This window comes from Nicotiana attenuata, chromosome 2, assembly GCF_001879085.1.
Source record: "Nicotiana attenuata strain UT chromosome 2, NIATTr2, whole genome shotgun sequence".
Classification (NCBI taxonomy): domain Eukaryota; kingdom Viridiplantae; phylum Streptophyta; class Magnoliopsida; order Solanales; family Solanaceae; genus Nicotiana; species Nicotiana attenuata.
In genome coordinates, this window is record NC_031990.1 from 33,982,178 (window position 1) to 33,994,264 (window position 12,087).

Below are 12,087 nucleotides of genomic sequence, written 5' to 3' on the forward strand. Positions count from 1 at the left end.
CTATTATAGTTGGCTAAAAATCTGATTTCAATACATGTCATCCTATAGTGCAATTTTTAAAATTATTTACCGCTTTTAATTAATTTTAGGAAATTGAATGTCGTTTAAAATATGTTTTCGGATCACGTCACATGAAATGCACCCGGATCCTCGACACATTTTATTCAACGTTTTGGAATTTGGATTTCGGTCACATGAAATGCACACCCGAGTTTAGGAAGGTAAAATTATTAAAGAACGCGCCTAAAGCGACTAACGTGTTATTAACTTTGCGGGAGGCCATGAAAATTCGCTAAATGGCACATCCCGAATTCTAAATATTTTAATATGAGTATTTAAAGAGGACCACGCAATTTGTGATTTTGTTTGGCGTGGCGCACCTCATTTTTATTTTAAAAGCCAACCTAAAGGAACTATGATTTGCTATTAAGTATTGTCTCTAAAAGGGCCTTAATTAATTATCATTATTAACTACTATTATTAAAAGCATTCAAGGAATTTGGGCCTCAAGTTCAAGTCCACACTTGAACAAGAGGAGAGCCTCTTAATTCAAATATGCTACCTAGCTTGGAAAGCCCAAAATTGTTTTTTTTAATGAAACTCGTAATTTCTGATTAAGTCTTGCAGTACTTGGCTTCGCGTCTGGGCCCAATCGTGAAGAAATTTCGGAGCTACCCTGAATGGGCTTTTGAACAGGCCCAGTATGAAGACATTGAGGCTGGGACCTAACCCAGACTGCCTAGGCCTCTAATTAATTGAGTTAAAAGGGAATGGGCCTGGGGCAAATTTCGGACAACTTTTACATAGTTGGGCCATGTTGAATCACTTCTTCATGGCCCAGACAGCCAGACATTCATCAAACCAAACGAGACTAGCTTTAATGATTCACTAATGAATCAAACTATAAACTAACATCAGGACTTAATTTTGATGCACATGAAGCAAGGAATTGGGAAGCTAATGACAAACATTAAGACATAATTTCACGTATTAAACAGCAGTAAAACATTTTTACTTATGTGAAGCTGTTAGGCTACGAATTAATACAAGCAATTGTAGGAAGCAATGATTAAACTAGAGTGATTATCAACTATACTGAAATGTTAAACTCAAAACAGACTAATCATGTTGAGATGCTGATTCCCTGGTTTCAAAACAAGCATTGCTATTCAAACTAACCATTTTGAAATCCTACACTCTAATTTTAGCTATTCAAACTAATCATGATATTAACTCTACTAACATTTAACATGAGATCTGACTTTGAACCAGTAAACTACTAGACAAAATATTCACAATATGATGAAAAACAGTCCAATCAATCGAATACACTCCTGTTACTACACATGAGACAATTATTCAAATAATACTATTAAACTAGGTATCTAAGCTAAATATAACAGCTATCTTCATGTGAACAAGCAGTTCTTCATTATTTAACTTCGAGTATGTGCATACAGAGGGATCCACTCTTCAACATTACTTGAAGCTAGAAATGTACCTGAAATTGAGGCACAATGAGAAGCAGAAGGTAGAGTCAGCAATAGTAAGCGAATAGCAACAAAATCAACAGCAACACAGCTCACAAACAGCCAGGAATCCAGGGAAAGAGAAGCAGGATGCAACTGACTTCAAAGGAGCTTCACTCAACCAAATATACTAGCTGGATTTGAGAACCAGCTTGAAGAACCAATGTAGTTGAACCAAACAGACCAGGAAAAGATTTTATACTATATTTTGGTTATTTTTTCAGGATTTTTTGCTTCTAGGATCTAATATTTCGTAGTTAAACTATCTACTTCTAACAGAATTTTTTTTGGATTTTTAGTAGGTTTTTCAGTAGTTTTTTGGATCTGAACTTTGAACTTTTTCAGAGTTTTTCTCTCTAGACCTCTAAGAACTGATTTGAATTTTGGAATTTCAAATTTTGAATCTCTAATTCTTCTAGAAACTTGTGGGAATTTTTCAGATTTTAAACTTGTTAAACAAGGCAGTAGGAACTGCCTTTTATAGGCAAGACTAGGGGAAGTTTCGGATTTTCATTTACCCCCTTGCCCCTTCTTTTATTTTTCAGTTTCTACTAATTAGTCCCTAAGGTTTTGACTTGTTGCCCAAGTTACTACACTAAGTTACTGATATTCCCAACTAAAATCCTATTCTAGAAGATTCTAGGAAGTTCTAGTTTTATCTACAACATTATACTCTATTTAGGAATGCCTATACTACCCTTCATTCAATCTGAAATTATTATCCTATACTAACTAAACCCCAGCCCCCTTTTACCCTAGTCAGATTTCGACTCAAAGAATTCTAATTCAGCTATATCCAAACAACTAAACTAATAAAACTAACTAACAACAACAATAAGAAATTACTGATTAAACTAAACACTGAAATAATAAAAAAAAATAAAAATCAAACACTGACTTAACAGGATTGCCTGAAAGATTAAAAGAAAATTAAAGCTTATACTAGTAGATACAAACACTGAATTGAAACAAAAATATACATCGAAACAAAATTAAACTACAATCAGAAATCACAAAAACAGGATTAACTATAAACCAAATCAAAACAAAAATTAAACTAAAAATCAAAACAATCACAAGAACAGAATCGACCATGAACAAAATCAAAACAAAGATTAAACTAAAATAAAATCAAAAACTTATGAGAATAAAATCAAGCATAAAAAGAAAATAATCAAACCAAGAAGAAACTTACTGATTTTTTCTTCAATTGGACTGACCTTGAATTTGATTTTCAATTAATGTTATATGTTTATTTTGTCCAAAATAGACATATAACATTAATTAAAAATCACTCGAACACTTGAAACTCCCAAAACAGGTTGAAAGTTTTGAACCCTAGATCTGAAATTCATGGGGTTCCACTTGGATTTGAAGGGTTCTGGTTTGAGATTCGGGATGAGGAGGTCAAGGAGACTATAGGGTGTGATTTTGGTTGGATTTGGAAGAGTTAGGGTTTTGGCCGGAATTTTGATTTAATGTTCGAGGAGTTTGGTTGTGATTTGAGGGAAACAAAATCCGGATATGGAAAGAGGAAGTGGAGGAGTATCTATGGTGTAATTTTGGGATTCATCGGAGAATCGCCGCCGGCGGAGGCGATTTCCGGCCGGCGGCCGGCGGCGGTAGACGGTAAGGGACGGCTGAGTTAGGGGTTTTCCCGTAAGGTCTGAGAGAGATGAAGGGTAGGGGTCCTGAGGGGGGTAGGGGTTGTTTGGACATATTTATATTAGGTGATGTAGGCTTTAGGATCGTTGGATTAGATTAACCTCGACGGTCCTGATTGATTTGGCCTAAAACGACGCCGTTTGATTTATTTAGGGGCTGGACCGAGTTGGGGGTTTGGGTTTGGACCAGGTTGAACGGTATCAGGGATTGGGCTGGTGAATTATTTTGAAATAACTGGCCCAAATATTAACAGGCCCCTTCCAATTCCTTTAATTCTTTTCTTTCATTTGTTTTTCTCTTTTTTTTTTCTTTTTTTTCAATTTTAAAACTAAACTAAAATTAAACCTCAAAATTAATTCAACTACCTAATTAAGCTAAAATTAAACTACTACCAATTTAAAGGAAATTAATAAACCTAAAAACTAAAATTAAAATCAAACGAAACAAATCAAAGTTTCTTTATGATTTTTTTTTGTATTTTTGTAAAAGCCTAATTACTAATTAGTCTAAAAATGTGTAAAATTAAATCCTAAATGCTCATGCAATATTTTTTATATTTTTTATGAATTATCAATTAAACATGCACACAAACATGCAAACAAACACAACAATTATGCAATTAATTCCCTAAAATTAAATAATTAAAGGAAAAATCCTAATTTTAAGAATCCTCTAGGAGTAATTCACGCGAGGCAAAAATCACGTGCTCACAGGGGTTGCCTTAATTTGCGTGCGCAGTCCGGGCGCGTAGCCGGAAAGCTTAAATATGAATTCTGTGAGAAAAATGCTAAATTTTGATATTAAATTGGATAAATTTGACTTCGGTCAACATTTTGGGTAAACGGACACGGACCCGTGATTTGACGGTCCCGGAGGGTCCGTAGGAAAATTTATGGGACCTGGGCGTATGCCTGGAATCGAATTCCGAGGTCCCAAGCCCGAGAAATGAATTTTTGTGTGAAATTATTTTCTGAAAATGATTAAGGAAAATGAAAATGAAAATGAAATTTGATTAAAAGACTATGGAATCGGGCTCGTATTTTGGTTCCGGCGCCCGGTACAAGTCTTATATATGGTTTAAGCGCTTTCTGTAAAGTTTGGTTGAAAACGGACGTCGTTTGACGTGTTTCGGACTTAAAATGGAAAATTGATGTTTTATGAAAATTTAAAAGAAATCATGAGTTTTGAGGCTTGATCCGATGTATATGATGTTATTTTGGCGATTTGATCGCACGAATAAGTCTGTAAGATGTTTTTGAGGTTGTGTGTATGTTTGGTTTGGAGCCCCGAGGGCTCGGGTGAGTTTTGGATAGGTGTCGAGTTGCATTTTGACCTTAGAAATCTAAGAAATTGCTGCTGGTATGAACATGCCTGCACGCTTCGCAATGGTTCGCAAATGCGAATTCGCAAATGCGAAGGCTGGTTCGCAAATGCGAACCCAGCCCAGGCCTGCCTTGGCTCGCAAATGCGAGGTCCTCCTTCGCAATTGCGAAGTGTGCCCAGATGGCTGGAGGTCGCAAATGCGACTAATTGTTCGCAATTGCGAACAAGCCCAGATTTTCTAAAGTTCGCAAATGCGAATTTCCTTCGCATTTCCCAAGCCTGCAGGGTTCGCAAATGCGAACCCAGTTCGCAATTCCCATATCTGCAGCCCAACCATTTTCATACTTAGTCGAATTTTAGGCCATTTTTCACCTCACTTTCAAAACACAACTCCTTAGGCGATTTTTCAAGAACAAGTTTCATTCCAACCCATTTGTAAGTCAATTTTTACTCAGTTTTTCATTCATTAATATCATTTAACATGTTTTGTTCTTAAAATCAAAGATTTTCATGGGTGAAATTGGGGGTTTTGGGTAGAACTTAGGTTTTTCAAAAATTGGGGATTTGGACCTCAATTTGAGGTCCGATTTCAAAACAAATTACATATTTGAGTTCGTGAGGGAATGGGTAACCGGGTTTTGGTTCGAACTTCGGATTTTGACTACGTGGGCCTGGGGGCGATTTTGGAATTTTTGGGAAAAACCTTGGAAAATTCATTTTTATGCATTCAAATTGATTCATTTAGTGTTTATTAAAGTAATTAAGTGACTTGTGACTAGATTCGAGCGGATTGGAGGTGGAATCACGGGGTAAAGCTATAGTTGAGGCTTGAGTTGAGTTCAAAGCATCGAGGTAAGTGTTTGGTTTAACCCTAGCTTGAGGGATTAGGAGTTGAGTCATAATTGCTACTTGTTTATGTTGAGTACGACGCATGGGCATGGTGACGAGTATCCATGCGTCGGTGTCAAGCATGACCGTGAGTCTTAATTTGATAATTGTGTACCCTTGTTGATCCTATGAACGTTGTGACTAAATATTGGTATTAATTGTGCCAGGAAGAAGTTGAATAGGATTGGTTATAGCTGACTCTCCCTTGTCGGGATGTTTGACTTGTTGTTATAGTTCCCTTGCCGGGAAGAGTATTAATTTGATTGTTCCCTTGCCGGGAAGAGTATTAATTTGATTGTTCCCTTGCCGGGATTGTATTGTGCATTGTGTTGAAAGTAAAGGGAGCGGGTGGTACGCCTACCACAAGTGATATTGAAATGGGAGCGGGTGGTACGCCTACCACAAGTGAAATTGAAATGGGAGCGGGTGGTACGCCTACCACAAGTGATATTGAAATGGGAGCGGGTGGTACGCCTACCACAAGTGATACTGAAATGGGAGCGGGTGATACGCCTACCACGAGATATTGAGAAATGGGATCGGATTGCATGCCTGCAACAAGATGAGTTGAATATGAAAGTTGTCTTATCTTTTCATTATTGTTAGAAGTTAAACTGTAGATGTACGTACCACTATTCCTGATAGTTTGTGTCTATCTGTTACCCCTGAAGCATGCTCCCTTCCCCAGCTTAAATTGTTATTTTTTTGCTATTTTTCTGTTGTACTTGTATATATATCTGTACAGGCTTATCTGGAGTCTGGTCCTAGCCTCGTCACTACCTCGTCGGGGGTTAGGCCAGACACTTACCAGAACATGGGGTCGGTTGTGCTGATACTACACTCTGTGCTATTTTGCACGGGTCTAGGTTTCGAGCAGCAGCAACAGTAGTGTGAGTGCAGGCTTCATTTCAGCGAGACCCGAGGTAGCCTTGCAGGCGTCCGCAGGCCCAGCGTCTCCTCTATCCTTTATTTTCTTCTGTTATCTCATTGTAATCGAGACAAACAGCTTGTATTCTCTTTTAGACGTTTGTATGTAGTATTCTTAGCAGTTCGTGAGTACAGTGACACCAGTCTTGGGTAGAGGATTTTGTTGAACTTTCCGCATTTTATTCAGTTTTATAAAATGTTAAGACTTCCGCTTATTTCTGAATTTCGTTGCTTTTGTATCATCGTCGTAAATTGTTAAAGTGGATTAGGTTATTAATGGACAACTAAATAAATTTGGCTTGCCTAGCTCTCATTAGTAGGCGCCATCACGACTCCCGAGGGTGGGAAATCCGGGTCGTGACATGTACACCCCTATGTAAAACTATTTCTTTTAATCGTACTAGTTTCCTTTTTCTTACTTAGTCAAACACACACGTGCACAAAAGAAAAGGCATAGACAAAAAGATGTGATACTAAATAGTTCCTTAGGCTTTTATTACCTTTACTCTTATAATTTATGTCTTTTAGATTAGATGCTTGAAAATAAGTAATAACTTAATTAGTTAATCTCTATTAAAAAAACATAATAATAAAGGTAAGCAACATAATATTAGGATTTTAATGAATCTTGTAACAAGTTTTCATTGAAGGTCAAAAGAAAAGGTCAAACACTAAAATAGTAGAATCAGCCATGTTGGCTTTTGATATAAGGTCACATGCAGGATAATTGTACACGTGTTTCAATTGTATATACACGTACTCAGATAAATTTATGTACAATCAGGTAGCTACTGAGTACTGGTATTTCCTATAAAAAGGCATTAGGACTCTTTAGTGACCGTCATCAAAGCCAAGTGGAGCTTCTTCTTCTCCTTCTCTCTTTCTAGTAAGTACAACTCTTTGCTGCAAATCCAAAAAATTCCGATGGCGATGAGACGTGTGGCTTCTACAGCAGCTCGTGCTTTTGCTTCCTCTTCATCATCACCGTCCTCCTTAGTTTTTACCAGAGAACTTCAGGTAAAGCCATCTCTCCTCAATCAGCTTTATATGACCTAGTTTTTGCCCCTTGTTGAATGACTTGTTAAAATTCGGCCGGATCATATCTGATTCTTCGAGAATCAAGTGAACGGGAACTGGAAATTTTACAGTCTGTGACCCTTAGTTTGGAACAGAGAAAATGAAGCTAAGGGAAATGAACAGCCGAGAAGTGAAAAAAAATACACACACACACACAACACACAAACAAACAAAAAAACATTGTTTTTTAGTTTATAATTTGTGTAGAAATTAACGACGCTCTACCAATTGGATGCCTGGCCTGTACTCCCCTCTTCCCCCACACCAAATGGAAGTGCTCTGCTGCTGGATGACAGAGTTACTAGCTTTTCATTAATGTGTCCTTTTTACAGCTGTTACGTGTCAAAGAAATTTTTATTTAGTATACTAAAGTGTTAATTTTTTTATGATAGGTTGCTTTTCCTTAACGGAAAATCTAACGCCGGCAGTCCGCAACAGTTTTTTCCGATCTTTTCACGTGATGCTTGCTTACTTGAATTTTCACGTGCATTTCTAGCATTTTAATATCAAGTAGGTTTATAGTTATAATGTTTCACGGGTCTCAAGGACAATGGTAGCAGGGTTCATGCACTAGGCACTAGTGTCATCAATTTTCAACATATTATTACTCCCTCCAATTCAATTTATATAACATTTTTTTTCTTCCACATTCAAACCGATGTGAACTTCTATCAATATTTTAAAATGTATTTTCTCTTCATATTGACATGACTAGAATATAAAAATGTATTTTCTCTTCATATTGACATGACTAGAATTACAGCTTAGAGTACTTTTTCCTATAGTTTTTGCATATCTAAATTTTAACTCTAAAATATTGAGTTGATCTAATCCAATTTATCTTTGAAGATTAGTCAAATTGACTCTCGAAAGTATCACATAAATTGAAACAGGGGAGTACTTTGTTTGTACTAGTTCCGATTTGGAAAATCTTTTCTCGGTGCAATAATTTCAGCTGGTTGGGAACAAATAAGATCTAAGTGATATTTCTTATTTAATGAAGTGACAAAGGTGTATTAACTGATTTCCCATGTCTAGTTTGTTTATTAAACTAGAGTACTTTATTTTGTTCTCCCTATATTTCAGGAAAATGGCTCTCATAATTGCCTAATTTATGTGAAGATCATGAAAACTCCTATTAATTGTTAGCTTGAAGGAAATAATCAAAGCAAGTATACTGAATGTTGCTTATTTTGCTTAGTCTTTCATGGATATATCAAACATAATAGACCTTTTCAAGCTTTTAATTGCCTTGAGGTGAGCCTGAATTAGCATCATCCACTAGCCTATCTCTTGCAAACTGGTGCATCTAGAAGTTTTTAGGAGTCAATTATAAGTTTAACACATATCAGCTTGCTATATGACCGTAAAAATTTCATGTATGTCTGTCCACTCACTTTTTCTCTCTTCATTATTTTACAGGCTTCCCCTGGTAGCAAAAAGATTGTTGGTGTTTTCTATAAAGCAAACGAATATGCTGAAATGAACCCCAACTTTGTGGGCTGTGCCGAAAATGCCTTGGGGATACGCGAATGGCTAGAATCTAAAGGTCATCAGTACATAGTCACTCCTGACAAAGAAGGACCAGATTGTGGTTAGTTATTGCTCATCTGTAATCTCATATGTTCTATCCTTTTCTCCATTGATGCCTACACATTTCTAAAGATAATTCCTTGGCCCTTCATTCTTGTACGACTATAGTCTAACATAAGTCTCTCTGTATGGAATTGGGAGCATGAATCCAGCTGAAAAGGAGGAGTTCTTTTAATTGAAAACATGCATATATGTACTTAATTTCTAAATAAACGGCTCATGTGAGGAGAACTGAACGGTCATATCAGGAACATTTATTTAGATAAAGAGCAAAGCAAGTAGAAAATACTTGCTTTATTAGTGCTGGTCCTTTGTTGCAACTTGCAAGTGAATTGTGATGTAAAATTTGGACACTGTGAGGTAGTACCTTACAGGAAGGAAAAAAGGAGTGTTTTCCCATGATATACCTGTGTGCATTTGCGAAACGTCTATACATCAAGAGTTTAGTTTGATAAGACTACGGGTAAATTTTGTGATTTAGACAAGAATTTATCAAAGTTGCAGAGGCTTGTTTAGTAGAGTGCACATATGGATGCTTTCACTTTCACATAATAGTAAACATTTTCTGGTGGATGACGTGCTTAGTATAAATGCTTGATTATATCACTTATCATGAGAATGGTGCAAGTCTGATACACAAACCGCTGTGTCTTTCTTTTTTACTTTTGAATCCTTGACTATGCTCTATAACTGTTACTTAAAATGACTTTTTGGTCAAAAGAAAGAAATTTCTCCTGGGATAAAGTTTTTGTGTCTGTCCATCTATAATATATTTTTCTTGTTCCATGACTTCCTCTCTGCAGAGCTTGAGAAACACATTCCTGATCTCCACGTGTTGATTACTACTCCTTTTCATCCTGCCTATGTCACGGCTGAAAGGATCAAGAAGGCGAAAAATTTACAGCTTCTGCTGACAGCTGGAATTGGATCAGATCATGTTGATCTGAAAGCTGCTGCTGCTGCAGGGTTGACAGTAGCAGAGGTCACCGGGAGCAATGTTGTCTCAGTTGCGGAAGATGAACTGATGCGAATCTTAATTCTTGTCCGAAATTTCCTGCCAGGACATCATCAGGTTATTAATGGGGAGTGGAATGTTGCTGGCATTGCGTACAGAGCTTATGATTTGGAAGGCAAGACTGTTGGAACCGTGGGTGCAGGACGCATTGGTAGACTTTTACTTCAACGATTGAAGCCATTTAACTGTAATCTACTTTACCATGATCGTGTTAAGATGGATTCTGAGCTAGAGAATCAAATCGGGGCAAAGTTTGAGGAAGATCTTGATAAGATGCTTTCAAAATGTGACATAGTGGTCGTCAATACACCTCTTACAGAGAAAACAAAGTAAGGTTTCTGTTCTATTTATTGCTTGGGCAAGTTATCTTTCACCTTTTGGCTTGATGCACAAAACATTTGATATTCTTTCTATATGAACCACTGCCACGAGTTATATTTTCTTTTTGTTTTTCCTTTAATTTTCTCTTTGGAGTTTTGTCAGCATGTTAGAAGTCAGTAGGATGATAAATGTTCTCGCCCACTTGCGTTGCCAGAAAAATATGATTGCCATTGGAGTATTTTTTAAGATTCTTGGAAATGATGTAGTTTTTTTCCGTGCTGATTTCATGTCACTAAGGTCATGGTTTATTTCCATGCGCTACATGTCAAATTTCTCAAAAATTTTACGTTGTGATGCAGAGGGATGTTTGACAAGGAAAGAATTGCAAAAATGAAGAAGGGAGTTCTAATTGTAAACAATGCTCGAGGAGCAATTATGGACACTCAAGCAGTTGTTGATGCTTGTAATAGTGGTCATATTGCAGGTATTTTTAATATCACCTGAACACATAATCAAAGAGATGAGCCCGCAACATTAATATTAAATGACACATCATTCACACATCAAATCATAGTTCTTTTCCTTCAATTTCAAAATTTACTTGCTTATTTCTTTTCTTTCTCCCTAACAAAACTGCTTTTCCTGTTGCTCAATGGAATAATTTGAACTTAATCTGACATTGAAACTCGAAATAGTTAGATATCTTGTTGAATTGTGGAATCCTTGGTAGAATAATCATTATATTGACTGCCTTCTTTTGGTTATTTTCCCCCAAATTTAGGATACAGTGGAGATGTTTGGTACCCACAACCAGCTCCCAAGGACCATCCGTGGCGCTACATGCCAAACCAAGCTATGACCCCGCACATTTCAGGGACTACCATTGATGCACAGGTTTGTAAATACTCTGTTTTCTCCAATTTCTTTAGGCTTTGCCTATTCTCTGCTTTGACGACATTATAATTGAAAACTGAGAAAATCTTGTGATGGGAAATTTTGTAGTTGCGTTATGCTGCTGGAACGAAGGATATGCTGGACAGGTACTTCAAGGGCGAGGATTTCCCAGCACAAAATTACATTGTCAAGGATGGGGAACTGGCACCTCAGTATCGCTAAATCACTTATGTACTTTAGGGTTGTGTTCTAGGCTTCTCTGTCAAATAAACTGGCAAGCCGTGTCTGTAATAATCTGATACAATTGGCTACTTATCATCCTTTAGAACAGTTGTGCAGTTTCTCCATTTGGCTGTAGCGTCACATTTGTGATTTAAACATGTCCCCTTGTGTTATGGAGATCTATGTATAATTCTTCATTGTCTTTCTTGAGTACTACTATTATGATGGAAATGTTCTTGCTATGGCGGTTGTACTTGTGTTCTGGGCAATTTGTGCTCGGGAATTCCTCTTATGTATCTCCTTTTTGTTAGATATGTATCATCTATTATTAAGCATCTTCATGGTGCAGTAGCGAATGACGATCTTAATTTTCTATGAGATCATTTAATAATTGTGGTGGTTTGGGGGGGGGGGGGCGAGAAATGTTATGTATGGACCAAATTAACACCCAAGAAGACCATATCCAAAATTATCATAGGCGCATATTGGAATGTGGTATATTTAATGTTCTTGTCTGTAATATCAATCATATTATAGGGTACTTTTCACAGTGATTATTTTTCTCAGAAGTATGACTGGAATAGGGGACATTCCCTCCAAGTTCCAGTATGTAGAGAAGAGAAAAAATTTCAA

The 12,087-nt window shown here is 36.9% G+C and overlaps 1 protein-coding gene across 1 annotated transcript; it reads left to right on the forward strand.

Annotated features, from left to right (window-relative positions):
• Positions 7,136-11,746, forward strand: LOC109206919 (formate dehydrogenase, mitochondrial). The gene is made up of 6 exons (XM_019369791.1): positions 7,136-7,349; positions 8,832-9,003; positions 9,806-10,346; positions 10,698-10,822; positions 11,120-11,232; positions 11,341-11,746. The coding sequence occupies exons 1-6, from the start codon at positions 7,257-7,259 to the stop codon at positions 11,452-11,454; spliced, it is 1,158 nt and encodes a 385-aa protein (XP_019225336.1). The 5' UTR covers positions 7,136-7,256; the 3' UTR covers positions 11,455-11,746.

Excerpts from the sequence above, each read along its gene's own strand:
- LOC109206919 (XM_019369791.1), top strand. The coding sequence starts at position 7,257 with ATGGCGATGAGACGTGTGGCTTCTACAGCAGCTCGTGCTTTTGCTTCC. Across the intron at positions 10,347-10,697 it reads CCTCTTACAGAGAAAACAAA|AGGGATGTTTGACAAGGAAA; the intron begins GTAAGGTTTCTG and ends GTTGTGATGCAG. Across the intron at positions 10,823-11,119 it reads TAATAGTGGTCATATTGCAG|GATACAGTGGAGATGTTTGG; the intron begins GTATTTTTAATA and ends CCCCAAATTTAG.